Source organism: Megalops cyprinoides, chromosome 7, assembly GCF_013368585.1.
Source record: "Megalops cyprinoides isolate fMegCyp1 chromosome 7, fMegCyp1.pri, whole genome shotgun sequence".
NCBI lineage: Eukaryota > Metazoa > Chordata > Actinopteri > Elopiformes > Megalopidae > Megalops > Megalops cyprinoides.
This window is the reverse complement of record NC_050589.1, coordinates 23,145,320-23,169,451: the sequence shown is the minus strand read 5'-3', so window position 1 is coordinate 23,169,451 and position 24,132 is coordinate 23,145,320. Positions and strand designations below refer to the sequence as shown.

Below are 24,132 nucleotides of genomic sequence, written 5' to 3'. Positions count from 1 at the left end.
ACAAGGTAAGGTCTTCTCACACAGTCTTTTCCTTTTTCTCGCACCACAGAATGGTTGTGATTTGTACCCTCTGTCTTAAAGACTGGGGGATTGCTGTGCCAATCTGTTTCAGAAGCCAGTCCTCCCACGCCGCAGTGCTGACGGACAGATGAAAGAGATTACAGGCTTGCCTTCCAGATCACAGCCCTTTTTCGTTTGGTGTCTTCATGGATGGTAGGCCCTCACCTTGCCCTACAACAGGCTCTTCAACTAATGGCTCAGGGGCTACATGCGATTTCCCCCCATGTGGATTTCCTGTTGGTACTCTGGACTAATCAAGGGAGAAATGAAAACAAATGTATTCATCATTTGGAGTGGAAAACACTTGAGCAGCAGGGCAGCATTTTTTCATGTGTGCAGCCTTGTGTCTGGATGGTTTATTGCAATCAGGGTAAATAATATGGATTTTGTTAAGATTTTGTCTGCACCGCTGACACCCATACATTCATACCTCATTTAAAAAATAGGGTGCGAAAACCTCTGACCCATGCACACTGTTTTTATGCCAAATCTAGCCCCCATGTAAAAAAAATACAAAAGTACTGTACAATTCATCATATATGCTATACATCTGTATGGAAAACAAAAGCAAAACATATGATAGCAGTGAAATAGATTTATACACCAGAAAATATACACTAAACATCACTACATGAATGTACAACCAACAAATTTACAATGAAGAGATATGCTCAGGTTTTATTTGGTTTTTCACTACTGCTATCCACCATGGCATCATTTCCCCATGGCTTGGTAGTGTATGTTCATCACAGACGAAGCACAAGCTGGATAAAATGAAGTCAAAGACAGCTTTGAGGCCCCAGGATTTCCCTGTATGCAGAGCTGGCTTTTGTCTCATTCTCATCCAATTAAACCATTTAATGAGGTGTGAATAGAGTGTTTCTCTTTTGCCAAATGATCTTTTTTTTCTGCCTGTTTTATGAGCCATCCTCCTCCTCGCTGTGCCATTCTCTCATTTTGTGCTTTGTATTAGCCAGACATCAGCATAAAGAAGATGTTTTACCCTCTGCACCAGCCTGGGGAAGGCTTATCTCAGTCCCCCATCCGGTTTTAATTGAATCTTTACTGTGCATCGCAATCTGGCAAAGGAATGAATGCTCGTGTTTGTTTGTAGCAATGTGCCTGGCTGTTCTATATGTCAGTGACTGACCGGTTTACTATTTTGGAATGCATGGGAGGAGGTTACTAAATGAAATATTTTCAGGAGAGACAATAGTCTGCAGGGGTGTAAATGTTCTATAAAATGCTGGTTGTTTGCTGTAATTGTGTGTATGTGTGTGTGTAGTATAAACAATTGATCCTGAGTTAAATGCTTGCATCCTGAACATTACAGTGTATGTCGAAAGCCCAGGCAGTTCAGTGTTGATTATGATCTTGATACTCAGGCCCTCTTCACACCTAAAGCTGATTGTCATCAGAGGCCAAGATAATCTCAAAACAGGGCAGTTTCTGTTGTGTATGTTTACAGATTTTGCTCAACATTCACACTTACGCAATACTACAGGCTTACTCACACATAAACACACAGCAGCAAGCAGAGGAATCAAACATAGTGTCCTTTCATGATGGCCATCAATTCGAACAACCAGACAAATGTTCACATTGAATAAAATGTGCTTGTCAGTCACTGAACCTGTAGTCTTCAAGTGAAAAACATCCAGTATAATGTTACTTTAGAATAAATTTTATGTGGACAGAGATATTTAAATGATGTTGAGTTTTATTCCATTTCAACCTGGCAGCAAAATTTGTAGATGCACAAAAAAAGCTACTGTGCACAGTATTTCGGGAATGGCTGTTTCACTTCAAGAGAGATGCACAGCAGGTGCTGTGAGTGGGAAGTGAGAGTGCTTTCACATCCACTGCTCTCAATCACAAATGTCAGACTGCAGGCTGAGAGTCAGAAACAGGCCTTTAATGCAGGCAATAGTCTTCATGAAACATAAATGAGGATGTTTTTTTACTTAGCAGAAAAAACATTACTTTTAAACAAACCGGCAAAATGTGGTTCACTGGGGATGTAAGCGGTGTGTGCACAGTGTGTGTTTTTGGCATTTCAAAAAACCCTGAGAGGTTTCCATTTTAACGTTGACATTCTCCAAAATTTAATCTGAAGGAAATGCATCCCTGTAGACGCATACAAATACCTCTCACACGGTCTTGCATTTGCAATGGGACGTGAATAACGTGAGCGAAACCGAATGCGGCGTGTAAATGCGTCCATTACAGCAGAGCGGGGCGGGGCTGCCGCTGTCAGGGACGCTGAGAGCCGGAACGTCGAGGAAGCGGGGCGGGCTGAGAGGTGGAAGGGGAGGGGACAGACGCTGAGCGCTGCCCCTGCCTCTGTCACTCATTCTGGCACAGCTCATTTCTGTTACAGCTCTGTGGCTCCTCTTATCTGTGCAGTCCGTCCTCCCAAAGCCACTGTTTAGAACTGTGATCACCATGATCATCACTGTCAGCATCATCATCATCATCATCATCATCACCGTCATCATTAAAAGACACCCTTATCCTCATAAGCAGCAATTGTGTCTTGCCGTGAATAAGGGCTCTGGATTCTCATACTTATTAAATAGATTTAAAATAAGAAACACAATATCAAGCATAATACAACACTGAAGCAAAATAATTGAGAGAAGCTGATATTTTGTGTGCTTTACTAAATCATAATACGACAACGCTTGGAGAAAACCGTACAGATTAAACAGAGAAATTAGGAGGCATATGTCAGCTAAAGCTCAGAAAATGCTTGGCAACTCAGAGAGCTGCAGACAGGAACATTTATGAGAGATCTCTGTGCAACTTGTTTTGTTCTGGAGGCATCAGTCTGTACCTCCATCATGAACTGGACCCAGTGACCTGTCACTGATTGTACACAGATCATTGTCACCAAACGACACAATGGGAAGGGCACATCGGTCTTGAGGCCCTTTTCCCTGAATAGTTGTGGTCATAATCCTGGTTGATAAAATGTGTGTGATGCTTGTACTGCATTTTGGGTGTCTGTGAAACAAATTAATTACAATAATGCATCGTTGATCAGAGGTACCCAAACACATACAGTGCAGTATGGATGCACTGCTGTGTGAAGGAGAGCTCAGCAGAAGCTACTCTGGGGAAAGCACAACAGCCTACTCCCACTTCTCCTGTTCAGATCCTCATTTAAAAGGGAGAGACAGAGAGCGGGAGAGGTGAAGATGAGAGAGAGATGACGAGAGCCCTAATTTACGCACATGACGAATATGCTTAACGACCCAAGAGCAATATTGCGGTGTTCAATTTCGCTCACACCCACATGGCAGTCATGTCTAACACAATGGGGGGGGGGCATTGTGGAGAGCGACACTCCAGCTACTCGACCCGACGCCTGGTGCTGATGCTGCACTCCGCGGCCCCCTTGTCAGCGGCAGAGGGCTCAGAGCTATTGTGACAGCTTAAGAGACAACGGTAAATGCACTGTTATTTTCCTCTTCTCTGGCTTCCAATCATAAAACAAACAGAAAAATGCTGCGCTTACAAAAAAAGAAAAAAAAAGTGCTTCGGGGGAATATAGTACAGTATGTGCTGAATGCGCGATCGCGCCTTTCTGCAACGGTCAACAGCCTCTGAGATAAATCCCAAACATGGAGCCCGGCGGATAGTCCGCTCTCCCTCCCCAGAAGGTTAATTCAGCGAGTCTGGGGTGGGACTGTTGAATGGGCCTCATTTCAGGCTGCTAGTAAGGGGATTACGCGGCGGTGGCATTTGAGAGCATCCCAGCTACTTTCATCAGCTGTTTCTGGAAAATGTTAAAAGAGACAGATTTTCCGAGGAGAGAAGTATGGCAAAGACAGTGCATTTATCGGAAATACTGAATATGAGAAAGGGCAGCAAAACATAAGACATCTAAAGTAGGACAATGCTACAGTAGGCTGTTTCTGAGAAATGTTTTACCCCCCTTATTTTTTGTGCATTATTTCCAGTCATGCCTCATATACTGCTTTGTATAAGAGACGTGGCCTCATTGGTGGTTTTAAGAGGACAGATCTTACATAAATGTGCTGTGATTTACCTCAAAGAGTGCTAACCTTGGTAAACGAAGGCACTAAGATTAACCACGCAGCTTCAAAGAGCAGAAAAATTAAACTATTGTTTCCAAACATACAAGATCAATGGCTTTTACTGTACACTGGGCTAAGGAAAAAAAAGAGAAAAACCTTGAAAGGACTTTGAAAGAACCTCTCTCCATTGGTCAGCCCAGCTGGCCTGTTTCAGAGTTGAAGGAGAAAGGGTACAGGAGGATACACCGGGGTTTTCAGCCTTATCTGAGTATTAAAAAACAGCCACCCTGGAGGGTGTGTGACCTGTGTGCATGCACATGTGTGTGGGGTGTGGGGAGGTGCACTAGATGGAAAATTTTTTGAAAATTTCAAAAACATTCAAGCAAATATGAACAAAAAAACAGCTTTCCTCAGAGGTTCCAAAGACCCCGAATTCAAGGTTCCTTTCTTTCTGTGATGCCTCAGGAACCAACTCCACACCAGGAATCTTTTTCAACTGATAAAGAAAAAAATAACATAAAAAATGCCCATATTTTTCATGGAGCCTCAGCACTTTGCCCATGAAGGAGACTTACAGTAAGCCAGAAATCACAGGAGCCCTCCTCAGTGGCAAGGTGACCAGTGTTCCGTGCTTAAATTTATCCAAAGGAAAGAAAAGACCATTTCAGTGTGGAGTGTTTTTTGTCTATATCTCAGATGTCATTGCAATTCACCATTGCCTACTACCCCCTGAAAAGGCACTTCTTCGTCCTCTTTGGAAAGATAAGGAGACAATGACAACACACACTCAGCTCCTGGATAATATGCCAGCTTTGCTGTGGTCGACAGCCAAAAAGGAGAACATGGTGAAAAATTATAGTGCTTGGACTGAGCAATTGATTTTGGTTTTAGTTGCACCATTTCCCCCAGTTAATAAGCAGTGGATAATTACAACACATTTCCCTTTTGATTCTGATGTTAAAATGTGAAGAACAAAACATTGTACATATTTAAGAAAACATTTTACATTTTACTGGATATGAGCTATAACTGGTTTCACAATACACTTCAGAAATCCTCTATAAATCTGAAAACATACAGCTGAACGTTAGTGATGGGAGAGTGAAGCTTCATTGACCCTGTAATGGGTGGTGCTGCCAATGACTTACTAGTATGAACCAATTATAGTGCTTTGCTATAGATTGCAGTCAGTCAGTGATTGTCAATGCATGGAAGCTGTGCCCATCCTGGGGTCCATGAAGCCTCTCTCTCTCATCACTAGTAAAGAGTCTACATATGAATATGACACCATTCCAGCCTCATTCAGGCATGGCTTCTTCCTTTTGTCGCTGGCGTTAGCTCACAAACAGCAGCTGTACAGCTTTGATGGAAATTCAGAAGTTAGTAATTCTGACACCAATACTACTGATTACAAGAGGACTCCTGCAACGTCTCAGTTTTCGTTGCCAATCGAGAGGGAGAGAGAGAGTGAGAAAGAGGGAGATGCTCAGTGCCCTGCAGATGTGCATCCTGTTCTTTTTGTGACAGACTGTTCCGAGATTAAACATCCAATCAGTGGATTGCAGTGGTAATTGAAGACTCAAGACCATCTTTCTCATCAGTACCATGGTGCTGGTTGGTGGATGAGGGTGGGGGGATAAGGCTCACTTACCCAGAAACAGATTTGTGACACTTGAACACCTTGGGGCACTTTGGAGACAAGGACCCCATTAGAACACACATTCCCGCCAAGTTCTGGGAGGGGCGGAGGAACGAGGCAACCCGGCCGCGTATGGAACAGGATGTTCTCACTCAGGAGCACTGTGGGAGGCCAGGCCACTCATTTCAAATAGAGATCCTGGTGGCATTTTACTGGCATGATGAATTCAGTAGTGGCTCCCTAAAAAGGATGTAAGCTATTTATGGTGCCACAAGTTCAAACTGAAATGGAAAAAAAGGCTAATATAATTTTCATTTTGAAAAAGGAGCCATACATCTCTATATATGGTGTAATATTAATAGTGATATTGCAGTTGCATCTGAGAACAACACATATAATGTGTTGATACATGTAGCAGGAAACAATTTTATACTTGAATACTGAAAATTGCAACCAGACTTACAAAAGAATGCCTTTATGCCTTATTTTGCTTCAAATCCAGGTGGATACAATAGCGCCAAAGGAGCTTTTTCTCAAAATCAGAGTGAGAAGCCAATGTTCTGCAGGCTCCTTTCTTCGGCACTGTACATCGATTTGAACAAAAGGCCCATGCTGTTCGGTAGTCCTCAGAGCGGTACTCTAGGCATGGCTAAACCTCCTTTTCCTCCTCCTCTCTTTATCCTTTCCTTCAGCACTTCCCCTCCCCTCGCCCCACAGCTCCACCTGCACCCACACAGTCACCCCCTGCCGCGTGCCCACCTTTGTCCTCCTCCGGGACTCATTTGGAGACTTCACACCTGTGTCAGCGTGGACACACACACACACACACACACACACACACACACGTGCACTCTCTCTCTCTCTCTCCCACTCTAAAGGACAAAAGGACATGTATTTTCTCCTGTTCTGTATCGTCTCCTGCCACACAATAAACTACTAAGCCAAGCACTGAGAGCTGGCCTGGTTAAGGAGTGTTCCACACAACACGCTCCCCTTTTGGTATTTCCACCTTCTGGAAGCACTCAGACCCACAATGTAGAACACAACACCCAAGGACACAAAACAGCCTGCACAGCACCACACGTTTAAGCACATGTGACATAGTCAGATCACTCTGTTCTGCTCAGGCAGATTCTTTGTACAAACAAAACCAAGATGTGAATATGTTCTGTAGTAGAATGAATGAACAGTGGGGAAAGGCAATTTTATTCTTGTTAGCACTAAACTCCACGGCCACTGAAAATATACCATGGGGTATTTTACATGGTCATGGTAAACAAATTTGATCTTTTTTTCCCCACTATCACTACATTACAATGTATTGTGCTGCTATAATTGGATGGACAGTAAAATGTAAGTTGCTCACAATCAATTGTTTTTTTTTTTTGTGTGTGTAAATGAATCCTTTGTGAAACACCAAATTATTAAGAGGGTATCGCGCCCCTCTTCTTGTAAAGATAACAGCCTGTCAATCTTCCCCTCCGAAGCAGGAGTCTGTCACGCTTTTCTCTCGCTGACACACACACACACATGCATGAACGCTCACTTGCACACACGCAGGCTGAAAAGCTGTTCCCTAATGCACCAGTCCAGTGTCTATTATCATAGGGGGTGCCGCAATTGCTCTCCCCTGGCGTGTCCTCATTCGAACTGTCATTCATCTCCCAGCTAAAAAAAATGGGGAGGATTTTTTTTTGTTTTTTTTTTTTGCTGATGAACGTTTGATGCGAGTAGAATCACAGCTTAGATTTGTCATTTAGTTTGATCACATGGCTAATGAGTGTTGAATTTTTTATTCATCATATTCTGTGTGAATTTTAATGTGATATAAACAATAGATGCATACGTTTGATATCTCCTTTGCTTTCTACCCCAAATATGATAACATGATGCTTTTCAGACCAGTCTAAATGCCTCAAACGTTTCAATAAAGTGATCCCAAGAGGAAGCCCTAAATCATGCTTCACTAACACTGCAGAGTGGATTTTTAAAGAAATGAATCACCAATCATCCATCACATTAATTGCTACAGTCCTACATCAAAGACAATTGATTATACAAGGGTAATTATAGTAAATTATTCTCCCCCTCAATTAATGCCTGGAATAGTTAACTACCACGCATTTCATTCTAATTGTGTACATGGCATGTATGTCTTTAGCTATGGCTGTTTTAGCACATTTTGAATGCATGCTTCATTAGCGTATTATCAACTATTGTACATGCAGAATAGCTTGTTTAACTAAAACATCACATAGTTACAATTAGAGCAGAATTACAAAGAGATTTTAAGAAATAAATTGTAATTTTTATCATTTAACAACATTAACAGTTTTAATTTTAAATTTCTTGGTGGCAATAGGATAAAACTAAGTTACTATCCTGACTCTCTTTAAGTCTTCAAATGCAATTCAATGGAGACATTTGCTTCTTGATAAGATTTGGCTTCAAGACCTCTGGATCAAGGGAGAATGATTTATCATGGGCTGGCTTCACCAAGAAGGATCTGATCTTAGTTTACACTTAACTTAGAATTGGGTAATCAAAGGTTAATTTTAATAAGAGATCAGATTAGTAAATCTATAACACACTTTGACATAGCTCTAGATAACTTTGATAGGAGGTCACATATGACTACTTAATTCTAAGCAGCCGTGTCTGTAAACTCTCTAGCCATATTCATGTCTAAATGTAAATTTACACTGGCAAAACAAATTGTGATGATATTAATACCCAGCCAGCACCAATGAAAAGTTTGAAATGAAAAGTATAGTAGCAGTAAGGCTCGGTAGGTTAAATTAGACAATCAAAATTGATGCATTATCTCAAGCATTTTGAAGAACTGGTTTGCTATCCAAGAGACAAGTAGTCACCCTTCAGAATCTGTACCGATTTAAAAAATGCTGGTATTTCAAGGTTACATTTAAATCTTAATCGAAGATTAGTCTTAATTCAAAATTTAAATGTATAATTAAATATAAATGTATAATGAAATATATAAAATACAAAACTTTCTATACAAATGTTTGACTGCGTTTAACCTGATTAATACACAATGCTCAATTTAAGGTGGTTTAATAGTTAACCCTTGATGTTGCAAATATATGATAGCACACTAAAAACCACAAACAAATTCCTTCACAACAGTGAAAAAAACAGTGTTGCTGTTTTGCAATAGAAAAAGTCACAGTAAACAGATAAAAACCACCAACTGTCAACTTTTTTTTTTCCTTATTTTGCAGTGTGGAAAAATACAATAACATTGTATTTTGTGAACCATATGCCTTTTTATTTGCAATAATGATATGAATGTATGCTTTTCCATGTGCATGGTCCAGGTTAAACATGTAATACTGAATCTGTCCACTTATCACAACAATGTAATTCAGAACGAGAATTGAAACGAGTCTGTCCGAGAGCACGGCACATAAATATGTGGATTAACATGCAGGTAGAAATCCTTTTCCACCTCCGCTGTTCTCTTCACTAGGGAATGGGACACAGTAAGGTACAGTACTTGTTGTTGCTATGGTTTTAATCACAAGACCGATAGACTATACCTCAGGGAGCAGTAGTCACGGTAAACGAATAAGCCTCCCTTAATTCACGGGGGGGCATCACATAGCGACAGGGAGCGGGGAGTAGGAGGGGGTGGGGGGCGGGGAGGTGTGGAAAGGGGAGCATCCAGTGGCCGGCCACAGACTGTCACATCGCATAACTTAAAATGGAGCTTCAGTTACTAACGAAACACTATTCACACTGTACATTCTTCACAGAGCAGCCACTGAGACGGGGTGGGGGCGTGGGCTGAGAGGCTGGGCCGCGCAGAGCATTAACCACTTAGTCAATACTGCAACATACATGAGCAAAACACAGGCGGGGGTTAATGCTTCACAAAACGGTCACACAATGTACAGGAAACTCTTTGTAAAAAAAAAATAAAATAAAAAAAAAAAAAACAATAAAAACCACCGTTTAATGAATGCCTTCTAAGATATCTTATGCTATAATACAAAAAGGATTCAGAAGATTTTTCTCCAGGGAGGAGAACAACTATTAAAAAAAACATAACCACAGATACAAACATGATGGGGGTGGGTCAGGGCAGAGGAGTCCCTTAAAGAAAAACAAAAAAAGTGCCAAGGTAAAGTGAATTCAAGTAATGTGTGTGCTGTACACCGGTGGGGCTGGGAGGGTCCGGAGGCTTCAGCGGCAGCCTGCTATTGGCTCTTTCTGAGTTCAGCTTGGCTGACGGGTATCTCTGCGGGGGCTTCCCCCTTGGCCGCTCGAGTGAGGAGCTCCACCCACTTGGTCTGGAGCTCGGAGTCCTGGGCACTGAGCAGGAGCGTGTGCTGGGACTGGCTGAGCCTGAAGACGTGCTTCATCTCCTGCTTATCCGCCGGGACGCTCACCTCATACCCAACCAGGGGGAAGGCCCGGGCCCCACGACTCTCCTGCAGGGGGGGAAAAAAAAACATTCATCATCCCTTGAACCGAAAATCGCCACATAAACATCACATAAAAATCTGAAACCAAAGCCAATAGCACCATTCCTGAAACCAACAGCCATCCGATAAATATGACACAAACATCACTACTGAAATGAAAAACAACTGCGAAACAAACAACTCCTGATGCCACCATCATTAACAACTGTTCCAACAGCATTACTATTTAAACAAAAGATGGCTTAATCAAGATCATTCATACAAAAACTACAAGCACAACTGTCCAATCAGATCACTCCTGAAATCACCAACAATCATAACCATTTTAAATGCTTGCGCAGGTCTACATTCTGACAATCCTCAGATGCCAATGAAAAGGTAAGACCAATCCAGCATATTTCCTTGTTGACTTTCCTATTTTCTTGTCTCAGGTGCAGGAAAGCCACTATTCCATGAATCTGAATCACAAGCCATTTGCACCACATCTTATTTATCTTGTAATTTGTTATGTAAAGCTCATCTTCTCTAAGACAAAGAGATCTTACATGCAGCAGGGCAACTTTGTTCTCCCTTTTTTCCTTAATCAGAAAATGCTCACCTGAAGCTCATTAACAGTAACCCATGGGTATTAATACTATATTAATTCTGGCAAAACAAAGTGCTTTGCATTGTCAAGGCAGGCATGGCAGGAGAAAAGCATTATACAAATTGGTACTGAACAGCTCACTTTTTGCAACACACTACATCACTGATCAAGGCGCTAAACCATGCTAATGAAACGGAAAAGGCTAACCACACCCTTGTACAGTTTGTTTCTCTGAGGAAAAGCCAAACCCCACTCCTGCCTTATGCGTTTATGTGAAAGAAAATACTGACCGCTGCCCTGTACCCTGTGGTCTATGACAGGGAAAAGACAAGGTGTGTTTATACAAGGACTATGGTAGTACACACACAAAGACTATGGTAGTATACTTGATCTCCCTTGTCTAGTCAGGTTGTACAAGTAAACTTAGGGTAGGGCTTGAATAGTATTATGCTCTCACCCACTGGTCTGGAAGTGTTGTTAGCCTGGTCTGACACTGTTGCTCATTCAACTTGAATGGATACACTTCTGTTCTATTGTGCTGGAAGTCACACTGTTGCTCATTCAACTTGAATGGATACACTTCTGTTCTATTGTGCTGGAAGTCACTCTGGAGAAGAGCGTCTGCTAAATGAATGTAATGTAATGTAATGACTACCTCGGGGCTGCACTGCTTGAAGGAGAAAAGGCCAACCCCGACCGTTGCAGCATGTGTCAACAGGTGTGAATAGCGTTTGACACATAATGTGGGGTCAGACGACGTGCAGCCAAATCCCCTGACCTAATTCCACCTGCGCAGACAGGACACAGACGGTGAGCCGAGGTGCGCGGGATATCCTACCTGACCGCTCATCTGCAGGTACAGTACCAGTGGCTCAGTCTTGGTGACGGCAGCCCAAGCTTTGGTCCAACTCTTCCCCTTCTCCTGGACCTGGAGATGGCTGCAGAAAAGGCAGTTTTCTGTCCCCAGGGAGTTCTGCTTCTGTGGGATTATGAGATAAAAATCATTTTAATCATATGAGAGATATAAGCCTTTTTTACTTTTTATTTGTGAAACTATAACAAAGCATAATGCTTTCAAATTTTGAGTCGACATCAGCACTCACTGTAAAATATCACCCCCGTGTGTTTGGTTTTTGCCACTGCAACTCCCCTACTGACAGTCCTCCTCTACCAGACTGTAGTTCTGCATCAAAATGATTATGTTGAGTGTTGTCACACAGACACTTGGGTTGTAGAGCAAGCATTTGTGATGATGCACGGGTTGTGGAATTAAACCAAGGCAGGTCCCAGTTCCCTTCCTAAATTAATGCAATATAAGCAACCTTGCACTGATGAACATAGGTACATTTCATTTGCTAAGCAGACACTCTTATCCAGGACAACTTAATGGGCATAGCTCACAATTTTCTACTTGTATCTACTCAGACAGCTGGATATTTATTCAGGCAATTCAGATTAAGTACCTTGCCCAAGGGTACAACAGCAGTACCTGGCAATTGAACCAGTGACCTTTGAGTCAGTAGCTCTGTTTCTACAGCACAACGCTGCCCACATGTCATTTGCAATTTAATACCAACAGGAAACAGCACTTATTCAGAGATGGTGCACAGGGTTCACTTAAAATGTGGAGAGCACATTCTGCTTGGAGGGAAGTGTTGGTTTCTGCCTGTTGGTGTCCTGCCTCTTGAAACAGTAGAAAACCTTCTATCTCCACCCCCGAACACCTGCTACTTCCTGCACTTGATGTTAATTTTATGTGTTGCATTATGACGTATTATGAATCTGTGTTCTAGGGACTGCTGTATCTTAGTATTCTTGGCTTTTGTCAGAGTGCACAAGTTAACTTGTGGTAGGGCTTGAATAGTGATATGCTCACACTCACTGGTCTGGGAGTGCTGTGAGCCTGGTCTGACATGGTCCCTCATTTAAACTGAATGGATACACTTATGTTCTATTGTGATGGAAGTCACTTTGGATAAGAGCATCTGCTAAATGCATGCAGTGTAATGTAAAACCACTTGTACGATATCCAATCACAACTGTTCACCCTCCTGTAGCCCCTGCACCCAGTTTTCTTTTAAATTGGTGTTGTGAGTCCCTCCGGCACCTGCAGGAGTTTTACCGGGCGCAGCGATGGGCGCGGAGAGACGAGGGGCAGACCGGGATGTGTCATTAATAGTCTTATGGCGCTGCAGACGGTGGCACTCAGACACATTAGAGTAACGGGATTACAGCGCCGCCGCCCGCGCCGTGTCACAGAGAGCCTAAAAATACCGAGCGGCAGAATGCTGAGGCATCAGAAAGATGACACTTCCACGGTAAACGTAATCAGCCCCGATATTACCGCTGCTTACCGCTTCATTACTGCCGAGACCAGCGTATCTGAGGCAGGGTGATGTTATTATATTACAGCCCTCTGTAGTCTACGGGAGTTTAAGATACAGAGAGCAGCTTCGCATGTAAAGACGCGTGTCAGCACGCAATGACTCCGGACCAGCAGTGGTGGCCTCGGCTCGGCCGCGTTTGGGGAGCTGTAATATGCCATACATTGGCGCACCGTCTGATCTGCGTTAAGGAAATTTAGATTCCCGTCCCATCGTAAATTATTTGCATCAGCATCACAGTTACGTGGAATATCAAAGATAACCCTGCGCTTTACCGCAGCAGAGTGCGGCACGGATAAAGATGTAATGTTGCTCTGGAGACGTCGCCTGCAGCATAATGTATTATGTGGGGGAATATGATTACAGGATTACTGAGCCACCGGGGTGCAATAAGTCACAGTGATTTATCGTGCTGCGTCTGCCTGGTGTCGAGCTGCCTGCAAACCCGAGGATGTCACAAAGGACCGTTGCCCGTCTCTGATCGGTCCCTCCTCCGTCACCCAGAGACAGACAGACGCTCCCTGCTCGTCCCCGCACTAACTCTACCGAAGGAGTCCTGAATAACGTCACCAATGACAGTAAATTACATTTATGGCGGGACTTGCGCTTCCAGACTTTACGTCTCTCTCACAGAGCCTATAAATCCCTTCTATATCTCCTCTATATGCATGGGAACGGCTGTCAAAGTTCTGAATGTTCATAATAATTACTGCTTGAATCAACCACAGATCCACAGTCTGTCCAGGCGATGAGTGAGATGGGTATGTGGTCCATGTATCATCATCTGTCTGGGAATGAGTATGTTGGAGGGGCTTGCCCTAGGCTTCAATCCATAGCTGATGAGCTTCTATTTCTCTCTATACATCAATTCTATTCTAACCCAAACACTCCCTCACACCCTCGTGTCTGTCCCAGGGCAGGTTGCTGGCCATGTCTGGTAAATTCCTCTGCCTTTAGGCCGTGCGCACAGGGCCAGGCGGAGGGAGATGCCAGAAGGGAGAGCTCATCGGGGGCTTTCCTCAGCTCTTCCAGCCCGGGGATGACAAACTGAATTGTGATGCTCTCCAGAAACTGGCACTGAAAGAGCGCCTTGGTGCCAAGCCCCCACTCAATGGGCTCAGCTGTTCCGAGCGCTCGCCGGGGGAAGGAGGGGGAGCTCCCCCGCCCCCAGCTCCCCCCTCGCGCGGCCCGGAAGCGGCCCTGGCTCCAGCTCCGACTCCGGGCCTCACCTCCACCCCGGCCTTCTTCCTCTGCTCCCCCGCGGCTCCCGGCCCCTCCGGCCCCTGGCTCCCCATTCCGTTGAAGCACTCCCGGCACACACGGCTGGCCTTGTTCTCCGAGATCTTCGTCTCTGAGCATTTCCCACAGATTGCCTGCCAAAGGAAAAGCGCACTGGGTGAGCCCCTCCTTTTGCACCATGTCACTCACAAAGCCGCTCCCTCCAACCCAGGTCTCCTTCAGCTCCTGCACCCCCCCCCCCCCCCACACTTCAAAATCCACACCACAAGAGGGGGATTTTATGGACCCTACATCTGAGTTTAAACAGTCATAATACCATGCTAAGAGTAAATCAAAGGCATGCACAATAACGCATTTACTTCTGTGCAATGTTAAGCATACTCATGCAATGTAAAGTTAAATAACTGTCTCGACTCACCCTTACTTTTCCACAAAGCCTTTATAGCAGTGACTACCCCACACCCAGCCTCCCTTGCCTTTCCCCTCCCCACCCGTCTCTAGCTCACACTGCATTCTGGGATCAGCCCACCCCCTGCCCCTGTGACCCGCCCTGCCCCTCACCGCTCCGCAAGCTTTGCAGTGATGCCGGCGCTTGGTGATGGAGTGGAAACTCTCGTTGCAGCCTTTACACGTCTGCTTCTCCTTCTCCTTCTTCCTGGAGCTCTTCTGTAGGAAAAGACATCGGACACAACGGGCAGATCAACCACGGGCTCAGCCGACCAATCAAATCACAACCTGGTGCCTGGTGTGGCTTCCACAGGCAGCTTCGCTAAGCCAGCGATTATGAGTAGCCAATCAGCATTCTGACAACTGAGGATGTCTGTCTACAGTAGTCAATATCCAGTGTCAGAGAGAGACAGGATCTCGACCCACTGTCAGACAGACAGGACCCAGGACTGTTACAGGGAGACAGGGTCCAGACCCACTGTTACATGGAGGTAGGGCCCAGACCCACTGTCAGAGAAAGACAGGACCCATAACAGGAACAAGTCTTACTGTGACAGAGACAGGATCCAGACCCCCTGTAACAGAGAGGCAGGACCCAGACCCAGCATCACAGACATAAACCCCAGCCATCAGGCACGTGACACAGGCCCTACTCATCTTCATCGTCTCCAAGAAGGACACAGACGACAAGGAAGGAAATCACTTTGATAAAAGCAGATTTTTTTCCCTTGAATTAGACGAGGCACCTGGGAAGTCCCATATCATTCACAGAGATTCACCAGGGAGATGGCTCATCACGACTCCAACCATGCCTAAATTTAATCAAGAACACTTGACGAACCAATCAAACACTCCCATTTCAAGGAGACTAGGGTGGCAGTGTTTTTCTAAGGAGGTGCAGCACATTTTGGGGTGGAGACGGAAGGCCTGTGCCGAGCTCATCAGCAGTCTGTGATCACGCCTCGCTTTGACAGCGTTGGACAGATATCAAAGGACCTCCCGAGGTTCACTGAGATGGATCAATACCGCCTGCAGCAGGCCGACAGTCAGGGCTGGTAATGAGGAATGAATTGCGGATGCTGGAATGGGCTTGGGGGATGTTAACATTCACTCAACATCCTTAACCACCTCCTCTGAAAGTTAATCTTTCAGGTCAAATAAACCTGTAGTAAAAAAAAAAAAACCTTTCTACCTGGATCCTGATTTCGGCCAGCTGAGGGCTGTAAAACGAGTATTTACATTATCTGCCACTTCTATTACCTTTCTGTTGTTGTTAATGCACCTACCTGCTCTACAGCGGCAGCCTCATTACAGAGAGCCCTGACATTGTGTTTATATATGAGGCCCCCGAGCGCCCTTTTATGAATGCTGCAATTAGCACAGACATGCTGCCGAGCAGTAAGCATGCACTGGACGAAGGACAGTTTGTCATGCGAGTGAGTGAAAACCTACCCGCTCATGCAGACCCCCTCCGTCTGAATCTATGGACGTATTGTTCCAGGGCCCCTGGAGTACGGAGGACACTCTTAGAAGACATACGCGCACCATTCACAGTCTTCTCAGAAGTACAGCTACACCTGCATTTTCTCTTGAAGAGCACTTTTATTACAGCTCTTGCAAGGCTGTAATAGCCATAATGGACTTTTTATTCTTCAAGCCTATCTGAAGCACATCATAGACGACTGAGCACATTCAAGGAAACGTGGCTTTCTTCTGAAAAATCCTCACCATTTTACCTTACTGCATATACTGCATATGCAGTATTATATACATCATTTGCCATAAACACTCATATCTAATTAGAAACTAAAATATGTGACATATTGCACATTAAACCCAGGGAAAGTGATGGGTTGGACACACCAAGCAGATGGCCTTCGGTTGCTTGCCAAAAACGCTCTAGGAATTTCATCCCCCACTAACTGGTCTACAGTCAGTTTACGTGACCCTCCTACTAATCCCCAGCTATTTTGGAAAAGAAAAAAAAATGTTCCAGGGTCAGTGTGTGGGGGAAGATTCTCTAAAGCTTTCAAACTGCTCCCTTGATTTCCCTCATCAGGAGTAAGGCGGGAGGAAGCATCAGGAGGAAGCTCTCAGAGATCTTGAAAGCTCTTTCAGAGATCAGTAATTCTGAGAAACATGTAAGCAAGAGGGAAGATTTGGAACACAATAACTGCCAGGCTGTTTGATAAAAGCTTGATATGTCCAACCACACACAAATGGCCTTGTTTCGCCACTTTATTTTCAAATGCCATCATTTTCAAGTGTTGCTTTTTACACTGAACACCAGGTGGCAGTAACGATCCAGTTAAATAATTTTTCCCCAATGTGGCCCCCAGCCAGATCTAGCCAGCTTAAGTAGGTCAAAACCGATCCATAAGAGATATTTACATTTATTGTACTTTTCCTATTTGGCCATAACCATCTCCTTTTATGACTGTACTTTTTCAGAGTGGCCTTATCCACCCCGTACTGAGACAATGGCCAGGCTATCAGACTGTCTCGCCTAGCATTTATACGCTGAGACATTTTTTCCATCTGAACACTGTCCTCTGGCACCCCAGACAAAGAGAAACAGCTGAGAGTCCCGTGAATCGAGACCCACGGAAGCAGAAGGAAATATTTCCTTGAAATAATCCCTTCAAAATGCAGCCACAACACAGACACAGGCTTCCATTACAGATAGCTTTAATTAATAACTATACAAGGCTAATCCTAATCTCTCTAAAAGATAAGGACCTACGAATGACACAGAACTCTGCAATTTGGCCTTTTGCTTCCCCCCCTGGGCAGATTGCCTCTTCGAGGTGCTGCTTTGCTGTGTGGGTTGAGAGAGAGCACCTGAGATTGAACCTCAGGTTACCAACACGGTATATGGTCCACAACTGGACCAAAGCAGAATTCTATAATAAGGGTGTCTGCCATAAAATTTGTATTTTCTGTCTTATGAACATTTTGTTACAATAGCAGAATGTAATTTTCTCTTATATATTGTAATAATGATACTCATTACATTATGAATCATGATACCCATTCAACATTTAACTACAACACAATTATATCACAATATATCAATAATGGGTTTGTGGGTGCATTTACTGACTAATAACGTGCGCAATTCTGAGCAAGCAAGCGCAGTTTGCTTGGTAGCAGGAGTTTGTGTAGTGCATAATGATGCAACACCGCCCTATCACAGGGGCTCTGGGCAGGGCCTCACCGGAGAGTCGGGCTGGTCCTCCTCACGTGAGAAAGAGCTGTTGAAGGCTTTGTTGAATGTCTCGCTATTCTGCTTGTGCCTCTCGATGGTGGCCAAAATCACCTGCGGGAGGAAGGAAACGGTGAGGCCCGTACGACCACAGGACAGCCCTACTTTCACATCCCCTTTCTGCGCACCCTCTACTATACTCATGCAACCCCACAAAACGCTCACTCTGGCCACACTCTAATGCGCAAAGGTCACCGCACCATAAGGCCAGCTCCAGCACCGAATGACAGCATTCAGAGTAATAACGCAGACGTCACTCATGTCTTTGACACATGGCGTGCATAAAATTCTGAGCGTCCATAAACATCTACATCAGTAATCCCATAACAGTGCTGGTATCTCCTGCTGATAGCTGAATCCTATCAGCAGGAGACACCAGCTACCGGGAGATACCAGATACTGGGAGGCAGTGTAGCATAGTAGTAAGGAGCAGGCCTCGCAACCAAAAAGTTGCCAGTTCAACTCCCTGCTGGGGCACTGCTGTTGCACCCTTGGGCAAAGTACTTAACCCGCAACTGCCTCCGTGAATATCCAACTGTATAAATGGATTCAAAAACTGTCGACTGTGTAAGTCGCTCTGGAAAAAAAGCATCTACTAAATGACAATATTATAATGTAACGGACACAGCAAGTCATCTGCAACATTATACTCGGGTCCACATAGATATTTTGGTAGTGAAAATCTCTAAATGGCGTCAGGTTTGTCCTCTCCAGAGAGGGCCAAACGGAGCACGCTGCTTGACGCACTCAACTTTGCAGAACGTTCGCAAGCGGCAGTGCCTGGGCGGGGGTCTGAGGCTTCGGCCTCGATGGGGGACAGAGGAACAAAGCAGGACATTGAGGACAGGCTCGCCCCGGGGGAGCTGACGGGCCTCGCCACTCACCCTCTCGAGCGCTGCGGCTGACGCCAGCACACCCCATTGTTCCGTCCTAAATGGACGGGACGCTGGAGTGCGTGCCGCTCCTCTGAGCTCTCCCCAAATCTCTTCGAGCGGCCGCATTCCAACTAGGCCTCCTCCAGAATTCTCAATCCCTTCTTTATTCCCCTTCCTCGTACCAGCGAGCACTCCGCTCTCAACACAGGTCTTTTTTAAAGAAATGTGATAATGCCTCGCACTGAGCAAAGTGCGTCATTACGCCGCTGAAAAGAAGTACGAGGTTAAATACTTTACCTGAATCCAATCCTTTTTTTCCTCCTCGGTCCTGAAAAGCAGGGGTAATATTTAGAGCATATTTGAAAAACGTGCAGTTGATATCCCTCATTAAGGCCTGATGTATTCAATCTGTGAGTCAAGCACAACTCCCCGTGGGGATTTTCTGCACCAATTCCCACATCAAAAACCATCAAACAAAACAGTTTCTAAGAACTCTTTTTTACCTTAACATCACGAACCAATTAATGTACTGTATTTGGAAGGCAGGAAGTTTTACAAGCGTTTTTTTTTCTCAGACACAGTTCAATGCCCGGACTCCGTCTGGTCTGAGGCAGCAGCTCAGTGAGATCCTTGACTCACTCTATGGAAATTATGAATGATCAAATGTCTTAGTAGAAACAAAGCTAAGCTATCTTGGGCTGCATGGCTGGTCAAGTGACAAATCACAAGACTGTGCTTCCTTGTCTTGCCCACACACACAGCTGTCATTCTACCAACACAATTCCAACAAACAGCAAACACAACACTTAGGCCCTTCACCTGGCTAGATATGATGTCATACTGCCACTATGTTAGAATTCTGCTCCTACCTGGCTTGTAATTCCAGAGACCTCTGTTTCCCATTAATAACGAATGTATGAGGCAGGTTGTGCTTCACTTTCTCTTGCACCTGAATTAAGACAAGTAAAAAGCAATTTAGTCTTCAGCTGAAAGTCTTCTGAACTGTGTGCAGAAATTTGCGAGCAATCATGACTGGGTAAAGTGAGAATGGTAACAGATTGAGGTGAGTAAGAGTTTCACCTCCATGCCTGCGATGTCGATCCTCTCCCGCACACTGAATTTCTGTCCCATCAGCCTTAACTTCGGAACACAGTACAGCACCATGTTGTTGAACTGGGAGAAAAGAGGACACGCTGACACTGTGCTCAGAACACGCACATGTGTGTGCGCGCACACACACACGTTCACACACGCACACGCATGCACAGTCATATTCGCGCATGCAAATATGCAACAGCAAATGGACACAGTCATGCACACACAGACACACGCAAAGCACATACACACACACACACACACACACACACACACACTCACACACAAACAACGGGTTGAGGCCAGACCTACACCTGTCGCTGTCCTCAACCCAAATGGATACAGGGCACAGTGACGAAGGACTTTCATCATTACACATAAAGACAGGAAGAGATCCAACAGGAATTCCCACAATGCCACACAGGAGCCTGAGAACAGCGGCATCAGTTACACAGTAAACCACAGTCTCGCTGGCAGACAGACCAGTAGAAAGACAAATAAAAAAGCAGAAGTTGTGCTTTACTAGCGACTTGCTAAGATGCCAAAAAAAACAGTTCAAGCATGGCAGAAATAGGGGCACCACTAGCTACAGTAAAGACACCCATTCAGTGAGGTGTAGAGTCTATCCCGGCAGCCTGCATCAGACAGTCAGAGCACCACAGCACTCACCAGGTACAGATATCTGTCCTGGGCAGTGCCGTTCTTGGCTGACATCTTCTTGATGTGACCCTCTTTGATGAGCTCGTTGGCTGGATTCACGATGTCCTCCTCTCCTCCCAGTCTCTCGTACACCTCCAACAGCTTGTGCATCTTCTCCTGGAAGAGGTATTGGTCAAAGGCATGAGCACAAGCACTGCTCTCTACAATAAGGGGAGGGAATTCACCAACACTGCTCTGCTAAAAGCGACTAAGGCACAACTTTTCAGCATTTACACAAACCTCTCCATGCAGCGAGGGCAGCTATATCAACTATCAGCATGATATGCCTACCACTCCACTTTTAACCAAATAACAGCAAGTGTCAAGTGGTAGTTTATGATATGGAATACTCCATACTCCGTATACCAGCAGTGACAGCGTGGGATGTGTTAGTGGAGTGTGGCCCGTTTTATTCGAAGAGACAGCCATCGCTCTATTGCATTGTTTGAAACAGGAAACGGCACTTCCTGCCTTCCGAGCTGCCAGCAGAAGTGCACTCTGTGATGAGTAACAAGGGCCTTGGCACAGAGAAAAAAAGGCCGACACTTTTTCACAAGCCCGCAGAGTTTGCGCCCTGCCAACATTACATTGCAGCGTGGCAGAAAGAACACGCTTCACACATGTCCCGCGCCTGTTCAGAGAACAGGCTGTACATGGAACAGGCTGGTCTATCTCTGGAGTCCTTTACACAGCACACTATGGCGAGACACGTGTGAGAAAAAGACAGAGAACGAGAGGGGGACAGAAACAGAGAAGCAGGAAACGGAAAACGGAGATCAATCAGGACACCAAGACTGCTGAACAGGTGCTGGCAAATGTCGACAACCTCCCAACTCACCATTTTCCTGATGGCAGCGTTGGAATGATTGGCTGCAGTAGAGATGAGCTCTAGTGCTTCTGTAACAGAGGGAGCAGACGGCCGTCAAAAGGGGCCATTTTATACATTTCACAACATCAAATGTGCAATGCCCATGAACAAAGTTATGACAGGAAATGATGAATATTAATGTGGTTAAACCAGATGGGGGTTTAAAGAAAGCAAAGAAACAAGCTTCATAATGGACAGAGACATTACATTTATAACTGAACATGTTAGCTTGGAGCAGTATCAAGACAAAGAGTTGATTTATTAGATTTTGATTACATACTTTAAGATAACATGCAGGTCAAGCAAAAGCAACAGTGGCGAGCTTGACTTATCAGAGGTTATTTTAAGGCTTAGATAGAGTAAACAAGAGTGTGAACCCAGAGCCTTGGTTTTACCTTTATTGGGTTTATAAATACAGACACAGGAAACAGAACAAAGCTGAAATGTAGACGAGACTGAGGCGATGATGCTATACTTAACAGCAAATGAAAATGAAAGGCTCATTAACCAAACCGCTGTTTATAATGACACTCATCTGGAGACGTAGCAGAATAATGACTTTCCTCCCTATTAAAGGCTATGTGCAGCAGAACAGCCACCACACTTTCAGAGCAGGACTGTTTGCTGATACTAATCACGCATCACCAAAATAAGAAAAAATGACTGATCCCTTGTATAACATTTTACACAAACACTTTTTTTTGTCTCAAATAGGGGAGCAACTGAAACACAGGTGTGACTTCTACACCGCATTTCATGGCCAGTGGTTTCGTCCGCAGAGGAACTACAACCAGGGCGGAAAGAAGAACCAGGCAGACAGAGGACAGACACAACGGGACAGCCAGAGAGGAAGCCACTTCAAATGAGCCTGACGATTCGCTGAAGAGGCAGATCTAAAACTCTCTCCATGTAAATGGACAAATCCTTACTGACTAAACTTCAGTCCATTCACTCTGCCAAAAGAGCTAAACTGAACGGCTTCGCGTGGCAGTGCTGATTGGGTCCCATCTGTGGCAGCACTGATAAGACAGAAGGCTTCATGCAGTTGTGCTGACTGGATAGAGGACCACATACAGAAATGTTGATTGGATAGCAGACCTCATACAGAAATGCTGATTTGACAAGGGGCTTAAAATAGCAGCACTAGTGACTGGACAGAGGCCTTCAGGGAACAGCACCCATTTGACAGGGTTTGGCACAACAGAAGTGATGGGAACTGAGTGTCTCATGCATTAATGCTGACAGGGCTGGGTGTGTCATGCATTACTGCTGATTGGACAAGGGGTTCTGTGCAGCACTGCTGATTGGACAGAGGGTTTCATGCAGCACTGCTGATTGCACAGAGGGTTTCATGGCAGAGCTGATTGGACAGGGCAGACTCACTCTCCGCATCTTTCCTGTCCAGTGCATCCTCAGGCAGCTTCTTCAGGTAGTCCTTGAGCAGCAGCTCGTAGCGTGGGATCCGCTGCACCGGCTCCAGCATGTGGTGCTGCAGCGTCAGATTCCCACACACGTCCTGTTTCTGAGAGCAGATAAACATCGTCAGAGCCCTGCACCGCACTACACGCAAATACACCGCACATGCGCGCACACACACGCGCGCACACACACACACGTATATGCTCACGTATACACACACACAGGCGACAGCACGTCTCACTCTTACGCACACACTTGCAACAGACTGCAGCACGTATCACACATCCCCGTAGACAGAGGTATACACACATTCTGGATTACATCTCACCCACATATCCAGGTTCGTGACACATTTTGGCGTGGGTAAATATTTGGAGATGGCTCATTCATAAGAACATTCTGTCTTACTGTTAATGGCTTTTTGAGGACACAATGGAACTGGCCACCTCAAGGTGTGCTACTTCAGAAGAACACTGCAGTGTCAGAATTTTTCCACTTAACCAGCCTGTTCTCTTTTAGTCCTCTGTGGCTTAAGGCAGCCCTGAAGCTGCTTTGAAGCATGTTTCAGGAAGTCAGAGAAACACAGAAGTACTTAAACAGCTTTACACTGACTATAAATTTATTGCAGCTAATTAAAAAAAAAGATGATGAAGATTCTTAGAAATTTACTTTCAAAATGCCAGCTATCAGAAATATCCAAATACCCAAGTGCTGAAAAATACTCCAGGAACTTCTCTGGTATGCTGTTATACTAATGAATTCCCATAAATTACTTCCACCTTGAGTCATCTTACGATGACTTTCTGTGAACTTCAGTTCCTGTCAAACCCATACCTACTGTACTTCTTTGAACCTGTTCAAAGTGAACACAGGACGCTTCAACAAAAAGTTTTTGTAACACTCTAGGACAATCATTCAGAAGAAAATCAGTAAGCAAAGCCCATTACATGAGTCTGGTCTCCGCCCTTTGTTTCAGTAACCAGACACATGAGAGGCAGTCGGTCAAAACTGCTGATCTCTTCAGCACACAGACTATACAGCAAGAGCTCCTGCACCGACAAGCAG

At 44.8% G+C, this 24,132-nt stretch overlaps 1 protein-coding gene across 2 annotated transcripts in view; it reads right to left on the bottom strand.

The window, feature by feature from the left end:
* Positions 1–9,382: 9,382 nt before the first annotated feature.
* The window catches only part of fgd (faciogenital dysplasia), a 58,622-nt gene continuing 43,872 nt past the window's right edge, over positions 9,383–24,132 (bottom strand). Inside the window, exons 8-19 of one of the 2 annotated variants that reach the window (XM_036534130.1) lie at positions 23,032–23,170; positions 21,619–21,677; positions 20,751–20,897; positions 20,067–20,159; positions 19,856–19,935; positions 19,284–19,314; positions 18,064–18,165; positions 16,299–16,352; positions 14,961–15,065; positions 14,390–14,533; positions 11,615–11,755; positions 9,383–10,196 (exon numbers count right to left, since the gene is read on the bottom strand). In XM_036534130.1, coding sequence (XP_036390023.1) covers positions 9,963–10,196; positions 11,615–11,755; positions 14,390–14,533; positions 14,961–15,065; positions 16,299–16,352; positions 18,064–18,165; positions 19,284–19,314; positions 19,856–19,935; positions 20,067–20,159; positions 20,751–20,897; positions 21,619–21,677; positions 23,032–23,170 — 1,329 coding nt within the window. In that variant the 3' untranslated portion in view covers positions 9,383–9,962. The remainder of the gene's footprint in view (positions 10,197–11,614; positions 11,756–14,389; positions 14,534–14,960; positions 15,066–16,298; positions 16,353–18,063; positions 18,166–19,283; positions 19,315–19,855; positions 19,936–20,066; positions 20,160–20,750; positions 20,898–21,618; positions 21,678–23,031; positions 23,171–24,132) is intronic. The other variant, XM_036534131.1, reaches the window with a different exon arrangement.